Consider the following 22,982-nt stretch of genomic DNA (forward strand, 5'->3'; position numbering starts at 1 on the left):
GGAAATACAATCCAAAATCTAAACAATAGGTATTTAATAATAACAAGTAGAAAACAAGAGAGAAGCAAACATGGAGTTGGTTTTTCGATTAACAATGAAATACAAAATAACTTAGATGTAAAATTTATATCAGAAAGAATCTGCCAAATCATAATAACACTAAATAGAAGATATATCCTATGAATAGTGCAAGTTTATCTACTTACATGTAGCTACACAGGTGAAGAGGTAAAACTTGTTTATGACCAAATACATCAACTTCTATAAAATGGTAAACATATTAATATTTTGATGGGAGATTTCAATGCAAAGGATAAGAAAAATGACAAATCCAAATGAAGCATCTGTGGGAATTAATAGTATTGGAACCAGAAATGAAAGAAGAGGCAAGTGCAGAAGAAAGAAATCTAAAAATAATGAATACTTTTTTCCAAAAGCCAGCCTGGTTGGCTGAGTGGTTAGTGTATCCACTCTCCAGCCAAAAGGCTGCAGGTTCAAATCCAAGCATGGACATGGATGATTGTGATTGTCTGTGAAAATATTAGTGGTGGAGAGTACTAGATGCGTTGGTGTAGATGATGCGGTACAATGTAGTTGGTGGATTGAGTGGTGGAGACGGAGAGTTGTAGAGTAAGTGCCCTCCCTCGATGAGTCTTTAGAATCCTTGAAAGTGTCACGTAATAATAATAATAATAAATTTAAAACAAATGGACCTGGAGATATCCAAATGGAACTAACAAGAATGAAACCGATTATATATTAACAGATAAACCATATACGGTACAAGATAAATATTATAAACAAAGTAAGTTAAGCAAAGATCATAAATTAGTCAGAAGTAACTGGAAAGAATAAAGAATAAAGAGATAACAGTAGAGATTTTACAGCTCTTTCCTCTTCTCTCACACCCTTGCTATGAGATTTTACAGCTCATGAGATAGGAGAGAATTATCTGAGGATTCAAAAAGAGCAAAAATAGACAAATTAAAAAAAAGGAAACTAAATACCTCATAGACTACTGTGCTCAGATATCATCATATGGGGAAGATGAGGAAACACTCTGAAAAGATCCAGTGATAGATAATTATGATGATATTTGGCTTATGGAATTATGCATATGAAATAGACCAAGGGAATGCAGTCTTCATTCCCTTAGTATAAGATGATAGAGTAAAAGATCGAGAGATAACAGCAGAGATTTTACAGCTCATGAGATAGGACAGAATTTGAGAATTGCACATAACCACATCCAATAAAGATGTAGTTATGTGCAATCTGGGTTATGATGGGTATCTAAAATATTTAAGCTAAGAAAAGAAATAAGATTTAGGCAATGTATGACTAGAAAAGCTCTTCTCTTCTCATTCAATAATAATAACAAATATAATGTAAAAGAAAAACTAATTTCAACTACTTTGTTCTCTACAACATTCCAAAGAGAAAAATATCATTCCATGCATCCAACTAATGGATTTAGGGTACACACAATATATCTTTGCATCATAATGCCTGGTGTGAGACCACTATCCTGCTTATTAAATGCCTGAAGTGGCTTGAAAAAAAAGTTCCATGTTTGGTCTCTAGAGCAAGATTTCCAGACAATATAAAAATAAAAAATAAAAAATTACCAAAAAAATATATAAAATCGATAAAAATGGGGAAAAAACATCCTTAGTCCATCCATAGTACAAATGCACCTAACCTAACTTTTTTGTGGGTGAGAACCACATGTAAAAAAAATAAAAAATCATAATTCTATTTCTATAAAAAATTTTATGATGCAATGTAATCTTCCCAGAAACATTCTCTAAGCATCATGCACCCTAACACTGAAATCACATGTGTTAAATGAGAGACACTGGTTGTCATTGATGGAGGTCTGTCTTCCTCCACTCTAACTTTTCTAATGGTTAACATCCAGTGTCCCAACTATCCTGCAATATGGCATCCTACTATACAAACACATGAATCTATCCATGTAGGAAGTTTCCAGTGATGTAACCATGATCTTTTAACCCCCCCCCCCACCACAAAAAAAAAACCTATAAAACACACTTTCAGTGGACTTCTTAAGCTTTAGATGGGCTCTTATTGTAGTTATTGTAAGGACCTGTACGGGCCTTAGCTGAGCATGTCAAGCTCCTACCTCCCACTCTAATGGATGACAAGGTTTCACACGTTAGATAGAAATATCCACTTCCACAAGTTGTCCAGAACTGTGAAGTAAGGCACTCATATATTCTTTGATTCTTGTGGCACCACACTACTATGTGATCACCAAATTTGCCTCCTTTGCTCAACAGTGAACATGCACTGGTACATGAGGGAGGGCAGAATCCCCATAATTGTATGTCATATGAAATAAATTTCATTTAGATATATCATATAAACAAGGAAGTGACATTATTATAATAATTTATTGAGAATTTTCATTGATATATTTATTTTAAAAGAGCAATCTATCAATTCAATGTTTACAAATCAAGTGAAAAAAAATTACTTTTCCTTTTGTTGTCAACATCAGAGAATCATGTTTTATGCTTGCAGATGAACTGTTTGTCATCTTCTCCACAACAGATAATTCCCTCAAAGGTATAACAACAGCTACCAAATTTTTCACCTATGAGATATATAAAAGCATTAAAAATAATACCATAATTACCAACTTTCTATCCATCTATATGTGTGTGCGCGTGTGTGCATGTACAATTATTAATTTTTCCAAACATGGGCTAGGCTGCTAAGTAGATAGTGTTTCTGCATTCTGAACAACAGGGCTATGTGTTTGAATCCCATAGATATTAAATGTACTGTAGATTATAAATCTTTCATGGCTGGTATGGAATGGGGAAAAATACTACACACGAACATGCAGTTTTCCCAGTTAGCTTGGTAGAAAAAGTTCTCTCTCCAACTGATATAATAATTTTCAAGGTAATCCTTGAAACTAGGCCATGAGTTGTGGGAAAAGAAAAAAAAACCCATAATGCCAAACTCATAATTATGAACAACACACACAATGAAAATAGTAACAAGAAATTTTATATAAGAGGATGAAATTAGAATAGTTAAAGATCTGTAAGGTCCTTAACTATTTCTGAAGCATCAAGGTTCATGTAGCTCTTTTCATTATTGACTGGTTAGCAAGAACTCAAGTAGATAGAGCTATCCCAATGTAACCAATTCAAAATGCTAATAAATCTACTAAATGTTAAAAATTGAACTTGCCACTGAAAAGACGATAATCTATCCTTTCCCCAATCTCCCAACATGTAGTGTGAGTAATACCCTTCTTCAGACATCTTCCCTTGAAGATACTTTATTACTAATAATTCTGGTGAACTACCTCCCTGCATCTACTACAAACTTACCTTCACCAGTCTATATACAGTTGCAATCTACACACCATCTATTTCAAAGAATCGGAATTATAAAAAAAAAAACCTTTACTGTAATGGGCCCAATGTGGGTTAGCATATGTTCTAACCCACAGGATCTCAAGCCAGAACTTTTTAACATCCAAAATTATGCAACTGAAAGGCTTCTCTCAACAGACAATACAGCATCTTTGACTTCTACTGCTTCCAGCAATCCAGAACCAGTATGGAGAATTCCAATTCCATACATTTCAGGTATCTATCTCTGAATCTATTTCAAATACAACATAATGTCTACATTTTATCCTATCAACAAATTCTCTTCATGATTAATTTCTCCTAAAGATAAACAATCTCCTCTTTTTCTCCCTGGCATTTACCAAGTTTCCTGTGATTGCCACCTTTCCTATTTCAGTCAAACCAGACATTCTGTAGAGAAAAAATTACAAGAACATCAGTCAAACAATATTAATAATAGATTTGAGAAATCTGTTCTAGAACAGCAAGGGACTGACAATAACCACAGAATCTAGTCTAGAACATGTCTATTCCACAAATGATGCTTAAAATTTGATGCTTCATTTGCTTAAAGAGAGTACTGAAGCTCTACTGCATCATCATAATTTGAATAACTCAGAATATTTGAATAATTGACTCTCCTTACCAAAAATCTGCAAATTGCTTTTTTATCCACCAGTTTTTGTGTGTGTGTGTGTGTGTGTGTGTGTGTGTGTGTGTGTGTGTGTGTGTGTGTGTGTGTGTGTGTGTGTGTGTGTGTGTGTGTGTGTGTGTGTGTGTGTGTGTGTGTGTGCGCGCGTGTGCGTGTGTTTCATCTGTATATTACTACATATCACCCACATTACATTGCTCTTTATGCCATCATGCAACTCGTATTTTTTTTTTTTTTTAAATAATCCACAACTCCATTTGAACACAAATCTGTTGAAATATTTGGCAAGTTTTATACTTTCTTTTATTTTGTTTCAATTATAATTCCTTGCATCATCGGATGAAGTTTACTATGGAATTAGAAGAAAACAACCAGTTATCTTTTTTAGACGTTCTCCTCATCCAATCACCTTCAAATATTCTTACAACTACAGTATACAGGAAACCAACATTCACAGGTCGTTATATTCTTAAAGAATCAGCCCATCATCCATGTCAAAAAACAGAATTATAAAATGCCTCATCAGAAGAGCCAAAACTAATTGTTCTACTTTTGATTATCTACAGAAAGAACTTTCTACTATCCAACAACACATGAAACTCAATGGCTTTTCTGAAAAAAGTACTCAACGTCTTCTCAATTCTTATAATCCTCCACAAAACAACAAAGTTTCAATACGTCGAGTGCCTATTCCTTATATCTCCAGTATTGCAGAACCTATCGCAAGAATTTTAAAGAAATATGATTTAACAACTACGTATTCACCTATTAACAAATTGTCTTCTCATTTTCCTTCTCCTAAAGACAAACGCTCAACTTTATCGCTTCCTGAAGTTTATCTAATTCGGTGCAACTGTGATCTCTCTTATTTTGGACAAACTGGACGTTCTCTTGAAAAAAGAATCCAAGAACATCAATCATCCATTCTTCACAACAAACCTGAAAAGTCTAGATTGGCTCAACACAGGATTGAAACTGACCACAGCATCCTTTGGTCCAGGACTCGCCTCTTACATAGATCCCATTATAGGTTCGAACGTTTGTTCAAGGAAAGCGTGGAGGCCTTGCTCCATCGCCCGAACCTGAATCATAATGACTGTATAACTATATCAAAAATCTGGGAAAGTCTAATCAAGATTACTCATTAATTAATTTTTTTATTTTTTTTTAATAGCAAATTCAATCATGTTTCTACTTCAAAATATTTCGTTTCATACTTAGTGATATAACATCATGCAGCGTGTTCTAATTTTAACAATCTATTGTTAGTATTCTAGCTTGTATTTTTTAAACTGTTCTTGTAATACCACTGACGATGGTCTGCTATTTCCAGACCGAAATATTTGGTTAAATAAATATCTTTCTTGTGATTATATCATTCATTATAAATACTTTGTCTATGTGAACACAGCTCTCATCTATGCTAACAAGTTGTGCTTGGAAGAAGGCCACATAACAGAATGAGGGATACTGTCAAGTCTACTTAGAGCACGGATTAAAGATGCCAAGAAATTATATTCTTGGTTTAATCCTTTATCCAAGTATAAACAAACAAAGTTTACATGTGAAGTAACTTCACGACTGGGAAACTCATATATAGATGCTAATCACTTCACATCACTTGTCTTAGTATCCCATAATGCCAAGCCCATATCCTTACAGACATTTTTAATGCTATGCATTATGGGAAGGGTTGAAAAGGGTTGCCTCAGTAAAGGTTGAAACCTAGACTGGTTTCAACCTTTACTGAGGCATGTTTAAGTGCAGGAATACCTTGTACAATCCCTCATACCCAATGAGTGATCCAAAGGTTCATTTAACTCAGTGACAGGCCCACCCCACCACCAAGAAGAACCCTTAGTGATGGCTCTGTCAAATGGTAGGCCCACCCCACCACTGCGCAGAGTGCTCATATCTCAGAGTAGCAACTACTTCAGCACAAAAGCACATCAGTGGGAGCCAGACCCAGAAGTGATACCAAGGTTGAAGTAATGCAGAAGTCATATTTCTATATACAAGTAGCCAAAAGGTGTCACACCATATTACTAAAATACTCTGGATTAGAGATAGATGTTGAAAGTTTTCCCACTTGTTAAGTTACTATAAATTAAAGATGCCAAGAAATTATTCAATTATTCAAGAAATTAATCATTAACCTCATTATATGAGTTGCCCATTGTGAAGTTACTTCACACACAAACTTGGTTTGCTTATATCTGGATAAAGGATTAAACCAAGAATATAATTTCTTGGCATCTTTAATTCATGCTATAAGTAGTCTTGACAGTGACCCTCATTCTGTTACGTGGCCTTCCTCCAAGCACAAACTGTTAGCATAGATGAGAGCAGTGTTCACACAGACAAAGGCTCTCACCGATGAGACTTCAATAAAGGTCAAAACCAGTCTGGATAGTGATCCTTCCCATAATGCATGTCTGTAAGGATACATGCTTTGCATTATGTAATACTACAGCAAGCGATGTGAAGTACACTTGGATAAAGGATTGAACAAAGCATATAATTTCTTAGCATCTTTAATTTATAGTATAACCAAATGGAAAAACTTTCAATGTACTAATAGCATGAAGAGTAGTGGATATACTCTGTATGGACAACATGCCTAAGAGTATCTCTTCCCACATGCATTCCAATGCTCTTTTTGCCTTCACCTTTGAAATACTAACATGATAGTAAACCTAAATAAATACAATGAAAGTGCATTTAAAATAAAAAAAAACAAACCTTCTTCGGAAACTTCTTCCCAAAAATTTAAAAAACTCAATAATCTCACAAAGATATTTCTTCAACATTCGCTTCATGAACAATAATGGTATAAACACCAATAAATGATGTGCAATATTCGAACCTGATCTACTGAATGAATTTCAAATCTCAGCTGCAACTACAGCCCTTAACTACCCAAACTACACACTGTATAACTCTTTCTGACACAAGGAGTACTTGTGTCAGAAAGAGTTATTGTGTCAAAAAGAGAGTGAGTCAAGATTAGATATCCTCTAGCATGGAATATCAGATCTTGAATCACTCCCTTTTTGACCTTTTTTTTTTGTGGCTTAAATTTCCTTGCTTTATTACAAATCAGTTCTCTGCTGTCCATATTGTACTCTCAATTCTGAAATTCATTTTAGAAATTATGGACTTTACAACCGTGTTAAACAGGACTGTAGATAATCCAGAATCTTAAATCTAACAATTGTCATGTTAAATTAGGACATCATTGTTACTGTAAGAAAACTATCTATATGAAAGAATGTTTCTCTGATGTTATCTTAAATAGAACATAGCTTTGATGTTCATAGCTAATTAATTAATTTTTATTTATTTATTTTTTTATATATTATATATTCACTAGAGGTCATGCCAGTAGAATAGCCATTGATCAAATCATTGCCTCTTTCGCATATAGTATGAAATGTAACTCAACTTGTCTTTGTATATTTGTGCACACTCCAAGATGATGACCATAATATGAAGGTCGAAACATCAGGAAATTAATACAGGTATCCCTTGATTAATGCAATTAATTAATCCCTCGATGTCAGCGTGTATATCAAAATCGTGTTAATCAAATATAATAATCAATGGTAAAAATTACAATTTGTCCATGATCGATTACTGTATTAATAATTCATTTCATATGGTACTCTTTCAGGAAAGATAAAAAATGAATGAAAAGTATATGTTCAATAAATGCCTTATCTCTTGCTTCTTAAGCGATTCTAAAATGTGAAATATTCCATCCAGTTCTTTGATTGTTATCTCCTTTGGAACAACCTCATTTTCGCATTCTATTTGTTCGTTGTCTTCATATGCGCGTTGTTGTTCAATTTCAAGAAGATTGCTGTCACTGAATTCTTTTGAATTTGAATCCAACTGAGAGGAGACCTCCACATAGCCTTTAAAGGAATGCGGAGAACCGACCAGGGCTTCTGACCTAATTTCAAATCCTCACCTTCTCGTGGTGCACCCTGTTGGGTATCTACTTGGATGTGAACGGACGAGGATGGGCTGACAATTTGGGATTTAGCCGACCAAATTGTATTCTTATTGATTAAACCAAAATATAGAATGATGGTACAACATGACAAAATTTCATGCCGGCTGGGGAGTCGCCCGGTTAAACAAGGCCCCCGTTGTTTTCGCCAAGAAACCAGGGCGAACAGCGAAAAGTCAGCTACTGGAACAAATCTGAAAATAAACCCCAACTCAACATCACCAGAGTTAAAGATCGGTACTATCAACGTAAGAAGCCTGAATGGCAAAGAAATGGAGCTAGCTGAGGAATTAGATAAGTACCAGATCGACATAATAGGGGTGACTGAAACAAAAAAGACCAAAACTGGTGAGATCTTTCTGAGCAATAAATATAAAATGTTATATTCAGGCAATGACAATCAAGGAAAACGAGGAGTAGCCATAGTATTCAACACAAAATACGAGGCTAATCTTCTTGAATGGCAGTCAGTCTCAAGTAGAGTAATGTGGGCAAATATGAGAATGGGGAACTGGACAATGAGACTTATTTGTGCCTATGGTCCCACAGAAGGTTCTACTAAGGTAGAAGTGGAGGAATTTTTTGAGGCTTTAGAAAAAGCAACTGACACAATAAAAAATGAAAAGTTGGTCCTTGTTGGGGATCTAAATAGCAGAGTAGGAAATGATTGTGAGACATACAAAAATATTTTGGGAAAATTTGGAGAAAAGAGCAAAATATCTGTTGGATTTCTGCTCAGGACATGGACTGGTTATTACTAACACCATGTTCCAACATAAAAATGTGCACAAATTCACATGGAAAGAAGAGGCTAGGAATAAGAAAAGTCTCATTGATTATATTATTGTTGATAGTGATGTTTTCTCCCTGGTGCAGGACACCAGAGTGTACGGAGGATTTGAAATTGGAAGTGATCACTATTTAGTCTTGAGCAGGATAAAATTGAATTTCATATTGAAAAGAATAACATGTAAGAAAGTTTTAAAGCGAATAAAAGTTGAACAGCTCTCAGATGTGAACTGTAGGCTAAAATACACAAAGATTATTGAAGAAAAAATGAAAGAGTTTGAGAACAGGAATCAAACCTTGGAGATTCAGTGGCAAACTCTGAAGAAAACATTGATTGATTCTGCCAGAGAGGCATGTGGTGAGGTTATCTGTAAGGATAAAAAAATCAGAACTCCCTGGTGGACACAGGAAGTTAAAGAGGCAGTGAAGAAAAGAAGAAAGAATACCAAAAGTTCCTGTCAAATAAGTCAGCTTGTGCTCTTAGAGAATATAGAGACAAATGCAAGAATTTTTTTTTTTTTTTTTTTTTTTTAAAATAACGAAACCTGTGGTGCGTTCATAATTAGAAGAAACACACACGTATAAACCACAGTGAAAATTATTTAATTGTAAATATTTCATCCTAAGTATCTTAGGACATCATCAGTACAGTATTTAAACAAAAATTAGGAATAACATACAGTTAGGGTGCATGATTACAATAGAATCTCATGAAAACATGCATAACGTGCTAAAGTAGTACAAAAAAAAAAAAAAAAAAAAAAAAAAAACGTTAATTATTTAACAGAGTTTTGTATGATAATTTACCATACTTTAGGAATAGTAAGAACGTCGTTGTGGTTTAGGTTTGGTCTGTGTAGTAGGGCTTCAGAACTTTCTTTGTATAAACGTTCATGTTTAAATAAAGATCTATGTAAAAGTTTAGCCTTTTCCCAATGGATCCTATGGTTTGGATTTTCAATTCCGTGTTGAGAGAGGCCAGATTTCTGCGGTTTAAGAAGACGAATGTGGTCTTGATGTTCCGGGATGCGTTTCTGAACAGACCTACCTGTCTGTCCAAAGTAAGATAATTTGCATGAGTATGGAATCTCATAAACACCAGGTAACATCAAGGGTGAGAATTTGTCCTTAGGAGAAGGTAATAAGTTGTGAATTTGGTCGATAGGTTTGTAAGTAGTGGCAAAATTGTATTTCTTCATAATTTTAGAAAGACGTTCTGAGATGCCTTTAACATAAGGTATGGGAATCCTATGCACTTCTTCCTGTCTGGTTTGATGTATGCAGAAGTGACTGATGATTTTTTGAGTTGTTTTGGGATTATATCCATTTAGGATGGCTGTATTTTTGATAACTTCTAATTCATGGTTTAAAGATTCTTCAGAGGAGCACAATTTGTGTGCTCTGGAAACTAGTGATTTAATAATGCCAGATTTCTGAGATGGATGATGAGCTGAAGAATTGTGAATGTAGCGACCTGAGAATGTAGGCTTGTGCAAGACAGACATGGCGATGGAACCGTCTTCTTTTCTTTGAATATGTAAATCCAAAAGGGAGATACCCTGTGGAGATTCGTTTTTTAACGTAAAGTTGATGCAATGATGAAGAAGGTTAATTTTATCTAGAAACAGTTGTAATTCAGGTTCGGGATGATTCCATACTGCAAATACGTCATCGACATATCTTAGCCAAATTTTTGGTTTGGGTTCAAAAGTGAATATTTTTTCCTCAAGGTGTTCTAGAAACAAATTTGCTAGGTTTGGTGATAAAGGAGATCCCATTGCTGTTCCTTCCTCTTGCTTGTAAATTTGACCTTTCCAGGTGAAGTAACCTGATGCAATAACAAACTTGAACAATTCAACTATATCAGACGGAAATTTTTGAGTTAGTAATTCTATTGTTTCTTTATGGGGAATGTTAGTGAAGAGGGAGACAATGTCGAAGCTGATTAACAAGTCAGTTTTTGATAGTTGAATGTCTTTAATTTTTGTGTGAAACTCAGTAGAATTTTTGATTGAAGAGACTGAGTGGCCTATGTGAGGGCGGAGAAGGTTAGATAAGAATCTTGATAACTTGTACGTTGGACAGCCGATACAGTCTACGACAGGTCTAAGTGGAACATTAGTTTTGTGTAGCTTAGGTAAGCCATAAATTCTAGGAGGTCTTGCATGGTATGTCTTAAGTTTTTTGATTGTTTCTTCATCTAAGGAGGAAATTTCATTAAGTAGCTTATTTAATTTCCTGAGTTGACGATTCGTAGGATCAAAATCCAATTTGGAGTAAGTATTACGATCTCGAAGAAGTAAATTAATTTTTCGGTCATATGAATTGGTATCAAGAACCACAGTGGTATTTCCTTTATCAGCTCTAGTAATGATTAAATTTTTGTTACGTTTTAAGGAAATAATAGCTTTCAATTCCGACGGTGGGATATTTAATTTAATTCACGATTTTTACTGAAGATGGTAAATTAAATATAGAAATAGACAACAGAATCAGCAAAGCTGGCATGGTGGAAGTCAATTGAATAAATTCATATGGAATAAGAGAAAAATTAGTCCGAACACTAAATTAGCTGTGTACAAGACAGTGTTCAAACTAGTTTTAACTTATGGATCTGAGAGCTGGGTCAGAAGTAAAACACTTGACCAAAGACTAGAGACCACAGATATGAGAGTCCTGAGAAAGATTATAGGCGTGAACAGATGGCATCAATGGCAATATCATATTAAAAACGAGGATATTAGGAAAGAACTTGACATTGTCAGCATCCAGGAATGCGTTAGTAGAGCTAATCTCAGGTGGTATGGTCACTTAAACAGAATGGGCGAGAAAAGATTAGCAAAACAAGTGTTCTCTGCCAGGTTGGCAGCAAAACGACCCAGAGGAAGAACAAGATATAGGTGGATTGATATGGTACAAAGTGCTGTAGACGATAGAAATATAAGATCTGATAATGTTGGAGTCTTGACAAGTAACAGACTGATTTGGTGGAAAATTGTAGATAGGAAATTAATAATGATGTAATTTTTTTTCATGTAGTACTATCATATCCTGTACACACCTTGAGGGTACATGGCAGGAATTTGATGATGATGATGATAATTCTTTAATATCTTCTGCATCAACACCATCAAAATCAAGGTCTTCACCAACTGCAACAATTTCTTCAAATATGTTGTTCACATGATTTTGAAAACCACATAAGTCATCAGTGCATTCTGGCAAAAGATCTTTACAAACAGCTTTCATGCAGCTAGAAGACACTTGTCTTCTAGGTCCCACGAGTCATGAATGTTTTTAATTGCATGTTTAATGTTAAAATTTTTCCAAAATTCTTGAAGTGTAATCATATTTTCTCCCATTGTTGTTTCTACTGACTTTAAGAATGCCTTTTTTAAGAAAATAGACTTTGAAAGTTGCAATACACCCATGTCCATGGGTTGTAGCAATGATGTCATATTTGGTGGAAAAAAATAAAACTTTCACATTCTCACACAGTTCATTAAGAGAATTTGGATGACCAGGTGCGTTAGCTAAAAGCAAAAGCGCTTTGAAAGGTAACTGGCTGGATCTGAGGCTCTGGGAGCCCAGCTGTGTGGGAGGAATGATGTCATCATGGCTCACGACTTTCTTTCTCTCAGCCAGGAAACACTCCTCGAGGCTTGTATGTATTTGCATGGTAAATTTTAAAGGCGCGTTAATTAAAACTCTTGCTATGTATATAAAGGGATTGTCACAAATTGATTAACTGTGTTAATCAAATCCCGCATTAGGCAAGGGATACATATATACTTATTTATAACACGGTTGTAAAGTCCATAATTTCTAAAATGAATGCTGATCACTGTGTAACACTAAAAAGAAAGGACTCAATTCTGAAAATTATTCCGACCTCTTTCACTTCTTATTCTAGAACTTCATACAACAAATATTCCCTTGTAGAGAACTCGCCTTCTGTGTTAACTTTAAGGTGCACATCAAACTGGCATCCTTCTTTTCCAATTCCAAGGACCAAGCTAGAAGAGAAGCAAATATATTTGCTGTAAACAATAACTTAAAACAAACTGTTCATCACCAAAGCAGAATTCCTGACTATCCTCTCTTTCTTTAACCAGCTCTCCTTCCAGGAGAACTGGTTAAGGAAACTATACTGCTGAGACCACCCCTCTTAGTAACTCTGATCACATCTCATCTATAGTGGAACATCCTTCCTCAGCCATTCACGATCTCATGTACTTTGGCACTACAACAATGCTGAGTAGGATGATCTCCACTTTTACTCCTGCTTTTCATGGTAAGGCTATTGTGTTCATTCTCATCCTCTATCCAAGTCACAGTTTTCTAAAAAAAAAAAAGTGTGCAAGGGTAATGCAAAAAAAAAAAAAAGAAGCTTATTGTAAGATCTCCAGCTTCATTCGCTCTCCTGACTGTAACCCAATTGAACATGCACAGGATATGCTGGAATGGAGTGTGAGAACTATTGATATGCCTCCATGGAATGTGAACTGATGGAGTTGCTGCAGTGGACATAGGTCGAGTTATGCATGGAGGATGTTCGACACCTTGTGAAATCTGTTCCTAGGCATCTCAAGCTGCGACTGCACAGAGTGGTGAAGCAATGTGTTATTAGGTATCATGTTGGAGGCTTAATGGATTTTTTACAACACTCAAAAAGAATTAAAATAGAATTTAATACTTCCTATATTTCGTCCTAGTCACTAGGACATCTACGGGGATTACAAAAACAATTAATGTAACATGCACACACAAATCTTACAATACTAAGCCCAACCACATGAGTGACACTAAAGTCCTATCTAGGTGGAGCGTCCTCTAAGGGCGGTAATAGGTGGCCTGGAATGTAAGGTGGGACCTCTGGGGATGAATGTTTCCCAAATCTTCGGAAGCTTAATGCAACCATATTTATTAAGATTTGGTTGGTTTCTGAGAGCTGCTGCTGCTGCTTCTAAGAAAAGTCACTCTTTCTTGAATTTGCTGTGGTGGAGCATGGTGGTTTTCTTCCATGATACTCTGTGGGTGTCACCCATTGATGGAATTTTTGTAATCCCCGTAGATGCCCTAGTGACTAGGACGAAATATAGGAAGTATTAAATTCCATTAAGCCTCCAACATGATGTCCTCACAGCACTTAAGCCTCTACACACAGAGTGTTATTAGGTAGGTGTTCCTAATGCAAAACTAACTCAATATAAATGAACCTCTAATTAATTACATGATGAACATCAAGGTTTTAGATCTGTAAGCAAGGTCCTACATACATGCAATATTTGCAATGAAACAACAAACAGAAAAATCAATAGAATATATCACTCCAGCTTTTATGTGTTTTATAGATCTACATAAAGCATTTGATAGTATAAAATTATAAGATTTTTAAATATAATAGTAAAAATAAACATGGATAGTAAAGCTTATCAAAGATATTTACATAGATAAATAAATGTGTAATAAGGTACTAAAATAATGAAAGAAAAGAAATGAAATGAAGAAAGGAATTAGACAGGTTGATTCATTAAGTCCTCCACTATTCAATATTAAAATATAATTTTAATGGATGAAATAATAGCAGAACTAAGAGATAAGAAGTTAAATATAATAAAAATTGACAATATATAGTAAATCTGATCTGCTATGCAGGTGATGTAGTAAGGGTAGCAGACACAGAAAATAATTGACAAAGAGAGGTAGGATTAGTATACAACCAATCAGGTGTAAGCTAGCAATAAACAGAAAAATAATAAAAAAAAGTGATGAATATATAGATCTAACCTAACCTAACCTAACCTAACCCAACCCAACCCAACCCAACCCAGAAATGCCTATCTTATGTGCTTGCTCTTTAACTTCATTGTGTGTTTTTCCTTCTGGGTTAATATGAATTTTAAATACTTAGGAATTCATATTAACCCAGACGGAAAAACACACAATGAAGTTAAAGAGCAAGGATATTTAAACAGAACAATATGGAAAAATAAAAACCTAAATGTTGCAACTAAGTATAATAACACCAGTTTTAACTATGGATCTGAAACAAGTTTCAGATCTTACAGATCAAATAAAATTACAGATCAAATAGTTAAACACTACTACCAAAATGGGAACTCTTAGGAAAATTGCATGAAAAACAAAATTTGATAAAATCAGAAATTAAGAAAAGTGTTTTACAACCAGTAATGGATAGATAGCAATCAGTAAAAAAAGAGATATGGCAAAAGTACATCAATAGAATGCAAAAAGAAAGAGTAATCACACAAATAGAAACATTTTAACTGGATACTAGAAGATTTGATAGAAAACCACGAAAACGATGGAAAGATAATTGTAATAAATATTATTGCAGCATGCTAAGACCTAAGGCAAAAGATAGAGAAGAAGAAGCATTTGATATGTTTCAAAGAATTTTAGAAGAACAGAAGAAAATGGAGAGAAGATATTAGGCAGAGGAGAACACAATATGATGGTTAATTACTACTGGATGTTTAAAAATAAAATAGAGATAGTTAGAAAAGGACAATAAAAAACAAAATCTTAAGAACTATATTAATTAATTAAATTAATATAATTAATGCAGAAAACTCATTTCCTGTTCAAACAGAGATTGAGCCTTATGGTCTGCTGTCAAGCTGCTGAGTACAAATTTTGCTCGTCTATATTTCCACTTTTCTCATAATACAGATGGTATTATTGAACTAGACAAGGGACATGGATACACCATGATACTTTTGGATTTTGCCAAGCTTTTGATGGAATACAGCATGGTAGACTGCTGCATAAATTGGAGAATATGGGTTTGGTTTATAGAATATTAGTGTGGATAAGAGGATGGCTAACTGACAGATATCAAAAACTAGTCTATGGGGGATGTGAGTCAGCAAGATTTAAGGTAACCAGTGGTATACCACAAGGATTAGTGCTTGGTCCACTGTTATTCAATATGTATATTAGTGATATTGGGAAGGACTTGACAAGTGACATACAGCTATTTGCTAATGATGCAAAGATAGGTAGGGTAATCAGGAATGCTTCTGATACGCAGTACTTGCAGAATGATTTGAATAGGCTGGAATTATGGGCATGGGAAAATGGATGTCAGTTCAATGTCAGGTAAATGTAAAGACATTCACTTTGGCATGATTAGATATCCAATGTTGTATTATATTGGTGGGATTATGCTAGGAGAAACTGATGAGGCTAGGGATCTTGGAATATTAGTAGATAGGAAGTTTAAGTTCAGGGACCATGCAGCAAAGATTGAAAATACAACTCAAAAGATAATTGCAATGCTGAAACAAACGTTCACATGTAAAGATATGAATGTCATTTTGCCTCTTTACAAGGCCTTGATAAGACCATCTGGGCTATTGCGCACGTAGGTCTGGTCTCCTGGTTTCCGTTGTGATTCTGATATATTTGAGAGACTGCAAAAGAGAATGTTAAAAATGATATCAGGATTGTGGAATACTGATTATGAAGACAGACTGAGAATTTCTAGACTGCAGACACTAGCAAACAAGAGAAAAGAGAGATGATATGATTGAGACTTATAAACTTCTGAAAGGGTAATACAGGATTTCAATTGATGGAATTTTTCAATTTATGGAGGATGGGGAAAGGACAAGAGGGCATCCTTGGAAGCTGAGAATGAATGCCGCTAAGAAGGGAGTGGGGGCTAGATTTTTCTCTCATAGGGTGGTGCGTGATTGGAATGGATTGCTAATGGATGTTGTGAGTGCAAGTAGTGTGAATGAATTCAAGAATAAGTATGATAGCTGGTGCATGTAGTATGTGGCCTCCCTTGATGAGTCCCTGACTCCCTGGAGATCTCTCTTAATAATAATATTGTCTTTTTTTTCTTCCCATCATGGATTTTGATCAAGTGGCCCATTCTGGTCTCATGCCAGTGCATTCTTGGTCTTCTAATTCTTCGTTTTCCATTTATTTCATATATGTAAAGTATTTTTGGCATCTGGTATTGTCCATTTGATTTAGATGTTCTAACTATTTTTGTTTCTATTTCTTTATATAATAGTTAATGGATTTTATATTCATAAAACTTCCAAAAAATTTGTTTTATGGTCTCCACTTGATATATACAGCTGTTTTTCTGAGAAATTTCATTCCTGGTGTTTGAATCCATTTCTCATTCTTTTTTATGATCCATATTTCACTTCCATATAATAAAGTTTATTTAGACATAACGTTTGATAGTCTGATTCTTGTGTGTTGTTGTACCAAGGATGGCTTAAATATATTCTTTATTGTGCACTAATTTTAATAAAATTTGATATTTTAATGCTATTTTGATGATATTTTCATCTTCATAAGATAAGGTGCATCCTAGGTATTTGAAAATACAGGGTGGTCCAAAAGTCACAAAGGAGTTTAAATATTTAATAACTTTTTATTAATTAATTATTTTTATTCTTTTTCTTTTTTGTTATAATGAAATACAGAACTTAGAAATTTTTTATTAGTTATGAAAAACCACATCACGTAATGCCTTCAATGGCATGTTTCATGATAACTGTTAATATTTCTGGCTGCAGCACCCTAATTTCTTCATGAATTTTCTCCTATGGGGGGTTACCTGAAGGAAAAGGTGTATGCAAACAAGTCCCAGACAATCCAACAACTGAAGCAGAAAATTCATATCAAGAGCTGCTGGTCAACGTAACTTGCAGTCCAGCTGCAAACTCGCCAAACAACCAACTTCTCAGCCTCCTCTTTCATCTCATCTACCTCTGTTCTTCAGAACATCCTCTCTCACACTGTCATCTTCACAGACTATAACTTTAAGCTGTTCAAAAAAAGTCAGCCGATGCCTCCTTTCTTCTTACCCTCTTGCTCATATACTGTACTGATATACAATAGCTCTTGCATGAGATTTCATATGTGGGGGTCAAATATGTGAAAATCATCAACTGGAAGCCCACCAGCTAATCAGTGACCGGTAATACACTCTATCACTCTCAATTCACAAGCAATCTCCTAACCATCACTACCAACCTTTGGACAAAATATGGAAAGATGTGGAGAAACTCACTTGATCACTCTTGACATTCTTAGGGCATTTGACTGAATCTGGCACAGTGATCCACTAAATAACCTACTCTTATGGTCTTACCTTCTATCTTTTGCAAATGAGTTGTCAGCTTTCTCTCTGGTGATTTACTACATGTTATGGTTAATCTCCCCCTCCCCCACCTAAAAAAAACTCTCTCAGAATTCCATGGAAGAGTTTGGAGATCAGTAAATGCTGTGAAATGAAATAAATATTCTAACCAACTTGTTCACTAGTGTAATGCTATGCTTGTAAAATAAGAAAAAGGAGTGCCATAGCTTGTCATCAGCTAAGCGAGCCATGGAATTTGTAATAATTTAGAGTTGCAGTTATACAAAAAAAAAAAAAAGAATGGAGATCATGAAAGAACCATGTGCCATCTAGTACTAGTTGCAAAGTATGAAGATAAAAATTGATCCATTATAAGCAGCAATTTGCTACCACTGTCATTCCACAGGGATCTTTCTGCTTATGCACTCACTTTTGGAAAAGTATACAACAAGAGAGGGAGATTGTGATCCATTGCAAAAGATAGACCTTAAGATGGGAGCATACTTAACAGGCCTTTGTGCTAAGCCTGATCAAATGCCTTACAAATATCCATATCATTTGACACAGTTATACAAAAAAAGAATGGAGTATGTGAAAAAACGGGGCCTTGTGGTACTATACCATAATCTGTTGCAAAGTTTTAGGACAAATATTCATCCACCATTATTATTATACACAATATTCAGCAAGAGGAAAAGCTGGCAATCCAGTTACAAAAGACAAAAAAGTGATCATAAGAGGATCTTATTTAACAGGCCTTCGTACAAAACCTGATCAAATATCTTACGGATGTCTAGATTAGCAGGTCTAGCACAAAGGCCTGCTAATGAAAAGGATAAGTAGCATGAAAAACTTCTCCGAACTTTTTCATGCTACTTGTCCAAAAGTGGTTGACTTAATCAAGAAACTCCTTATGGATTGACAAAAGCATAATTGATAAGTGTGGTTATTTAAGTAGTTGGGAGGTTTCCCATTAGGGAAACATTTTCCATGTTGCTTGTCCAAAAGTGAATGATATATCCTATAGAATGTTAGATTGATACATGTGATCATTTAGCAATTAGGATGTTTCTGAGTACTGAAAGTTAACCATTAACGGACTGAGGTTAAAATAATGACAGAAATATGATAGTAAAAAGAGATCATACTTCTTAGAAATGTGATGGATACAGACTTATCTACAAGCTGCAGGATAAATATATGTGAAATAGGATAGTGTGAATATACAAAACAGGATCAATTCCAGAACATAAATAAACAGAATAAGAAAAATTGCACCAAGACCAAAGTTTATTTTAAAACTACTGGGGGAAAAAAAATGATATTCACACTATATATATTCTAAATATATTATAATATGCATGTTGCAAAGTTCCTCATTCCTAGAATTTATACATGTTTAATATGTGCACACAGAGTATGTTGAGAAAGTTGACAAATATATAAAAAACATATATAATTCTTACCCTGCTTTCAAAACAAATGTAATTAGTAGAAAGATACAACTTTCCCCACACTAACTGTTTATTATAAGGGGTCCACAGTGTGCAGTCTGTACTCCCATCCAACTTTTCATCTGTTGGTAGCCTAAAAGTCATCCTAGGAGGTAAATACAAGGAGCTTTATTTACTAAGTAAACATATAGTTAACACATATAGTAACTGTGATATGAAATAAATTCACTTCATTATAGCTAAAAAAAAAAACCATAGCTAACTTTCACAGATAAAGTGACTGTATCTAACATAAACAGAAATTGATGTTCTTTGTTGGTTTGTTTGTTTGTTTTGGATTTAATGCTGCCTGGTTGGCTGAGTGGTTAGCATATCTGCTCTCCAGCCAAAAGGCTGCAGGTTCGAATCCTGCCATGGGCATGGATGTTTGTAATGGTCTGGGAAAATACTAGTGGTGGTGGTGGTGGGCAGTAGATGGCATTTGTGTAGATGATGATGGTAGTTGCAATTCGTTGTAGTTGGTGGATTGAGTGGTGGAGACAGAGAGTTGTAGAGTAGGTGCCCTCTCTCATCTTTGGACTTCCTGGAGGTGTCATGTAATAAATAATGGTGTAAGGACAGTAAGCACAGTCATACTGTGCCAGTTCAAGGTTATAAAGAAGGGGGCATAAATTGGCATAAAAACCTTTATATAAAAACAAATTTAAAAGGTGTATAGGAGCAAAAGTAAAAAGGAGTATAAAAATAAGTGTAGGAAAATTCATAACATTCATAAAAAAAAGTGTTAAATGCTTATATACACTAAATTAAACTAATAACACTTGCATGTATATAATTCATATAAGATGCTATTCATTGATACTCTATAAAAATTTAAAAATGGAGATGATGTTTGATGAATTTGATAAAATCTGCCTGTGTAGGAGTCAGATTATGAATGTGACTAAAATAGTGATTGTGTTTATTGATACAATTCACACACAGGCATGTGCAAGAAAACTATGATCTATGCAGAGCCAAACAAGAACAATTTACTCTTTACAGTTCCTGTGCAGTCTACCACAATTTTGATTTCAGGTTGATTTGATAAAGCTTATTTATTGGTCTCTCTATTCCATGATGATGACTACCGGGATAAACGTTTGTCTGTGATCCTCCAGTAATTGGTGTACAATATAGGCAAAAAGTGAAAGCTGGAGAAACAAGCTGACCTAGCTACAGTAACTGCAACATCATTTCCCTTAATCCCAATGTGGCTTGGACTCCAACAGAAGCATACATCCAAGTATAACTTATGGAGGGAGAATGTGCTGGAGAGCATTTTGGATATTTTTGCAGCTCTAGACATCTTATTACCAATAGAGAATTTTCTGAATCTGTGTACATATAATGCACCTTTATTAGCATTGCAGCCTTATGTAGTTTAAGGCAAGATCTATCACATACAACTCAGCAATACAGCTGTCATTCCAGTATGGCTTAGGAAAATATGGCAAGCGATTAGATATTTTAGGAATTGGAGTCGTGGCAGCTTGTATAATATGTTCTGCTACATAATTCACTGCATCACTGATAGGAGAGGAATTGACCATCACAGTATCAAATTTTGCTAATATGGAAAAGATGGAACAGTCAGCATGCTCAATTTTCCAGCATGATATTCGTAATATAGTACATAGTTGCCCCTGCAGAAAAGTGGAAATTACAGGAAAATGATCACTCCCAACCAGGTTGTCATCAATTTCCCACTTAAACAATGGGAAAAAGGAGAAAGAACAGACAATTAAGTCTGTTCACTACCACAGAGTGTTCTGCCTATTTAAATTTCCCATTAAAAGGTAGGGGGGAGGATGGTAACTGCAATATGACTTAATCAGCAATGCCATCATGAGATATATCTGCAGCAGGAGGAATGTAGTACAGCATACTGTTGTTACAGTTCTAGGTGAAAGTCAAATAGTAGCAACTACTTCTACATTCACATTGAGTGGGACTTGCTGGAAGGGGGTATGGTTGCCCATATTGATGGCAATGCCTCCATGAGAAGGTACATTTCCTGTCCTGTCCTTACGCATCCTTATGCATGATGGCAGTACTTTGTAATGACAGATGGTCTCTCAACTTTATGCAGGTAGAAATATATCAGTTTATGCTTCTGCAAGAGAGCCTTGATGACATTAATGTTTTAATAGAATCCACAACTGCATTGTAGGAATGTTTTCAGTGTATCTTTTTGTTGATATCATCTGGCTTCCTGTGTAGAGTAGTTTTTGTTTTCATTAGCCTTAGATTTTTTTTTTTTTTTTTTTTTAGAGAATTGAGAATGGCGAGTATCCCTCATTTCTTCTTTATCAGAAAAAAAATCCAAGATGGTGTTAAATTGTACTTCTCTAGGCCACTAGGTACATGAATCATGTTATCCTCTTCAAGAGGAAAGGAGGTATCCATGCCATCTGTTAACGGTCCATCTATTAAATGGTCTCGAGGCATGCATTTGACCCTCTGTAGTGCACACTGCATTATTTTTTTTATTGGTGGATTTTTCTGTAGTGGGACCATCTTTGGCATGTCTCAGGAGTGAGTCCATATAGATTTTTCTCCTTGATTTACACTAAGAAGATGGCGAGCAAATCATATTGTTCAGGGATGTAACTGTGAGAATTCAGGATCAAACATACAGGTTTGGATCCCTGTTGACACTTTCTTTATATTTGCCTTTTCAGAATAAGACAGTTTACCAGATATTACTGATAATTTTGTAGTATATTGCTTCTTCACCTCCTGATAAGTGATGCATTGTTCTGTTTTTATCTTTTGAATATTCTCATCCTTTCACCATACTGAAGGCAAACACAGCAGTAAGGTGTTGGATCCAAGTGAGCAGTAAGCTGAATGGTCTCCCTCACAATTAGAACATTTTGGTGTTTTGCTCTTGCAATCTTTGTATTCACAGTCTTTACTGCAGCATCGAGAACAGATGGCAGACCCTCAACAGGCAGTCTGAGAATGGCCATACTTCTGAACATTTAAATCAGTGCAAAGGGTTCAGGATGTAGAGTCTTATTGGGCAATTGAGATAGCTTGCTTTGACAGATGTTGGTGGTTTTGGTGTGTTGAATGTAACGATGATCAATGTTCCCAGTGGGAACCAGATGACCAGAAGAATACTTCTCACACACAGAGATAACCATCTCTATGTATAAGTATTCTTCTCATGGCTTTCACTCTGATCTTTCATTTCAGGGCTGATCTCATCTGGTATGTCAAGGAGATCCCACTCCAATATTACATTACATACGGAAAATTTTAAAGTTTTGTGGGAGATAATTGTAATTGTTATTCTCCCTGACAGACACTGCATGAAGTAGCTTTTCTGACTTTGTCTTAGTCGATGCCTGAATAAGTATATCGATACATTAATAAGTATATGAAGCTTCTTTATGGACTTAAGATATTCTGCTAGCCTTTCAAACGCTTCAAGATGGGTGATATTTTTCCTGAGGATGTTCCACTGTTGAATGTATTATCAAGAAAAGTGGGATAA

At 35.1% G+C, this 22,982-nt stretch overlaps 1 protein-coding gene across 2 annotated transcripts in view; it reads right to left on the reverse strand.

Annotated features, from left to right (window-relative positions):
- Tbc1d8-9 (TBC1 domain family member 8/9) overlaps positions 1–22,982 on the reverse strand; it is a 571,393-nt gene that overhangs the window by 343,511 nt on the left and 204,900 nt on the right. For both annotated transcript variants that reach the window (XM_090415485.1, XM_090415484.1), the window contains exons 10-11: positions 19,451–19,583; positions 2,501–2,620 (exon numbers count right to left, since the gene is read on the reverse strand). In XM_090415485.1, the coding sequence (XP_090271611.1) occupies positions 2,501–2,620; positions 19,451–19,583 (253 nt within the window). The remainder of the gene's footprint in view (positions 1–2,500; positions 2,621–19,450; positions 19,584–22,982) is intronic.

This window comes from Typopeltis vanoorti, chromosome 3 (genome assembly GCF_054136105.1).
Source record: "Typopeltis vanoorti isolate ZY-2024b chromosome 3, IOZ_Tvanoo_1.0, whole genome shotgun sequence".
In the NCBI taxonomy this organism is placed as follows: domain Eukaryota; kingdom Metazoa; phylum Arthropoda; class Arachnida; order Uropygi; family Thelyphonidae; genus Typopeltis; species Typopeltis vanoorti.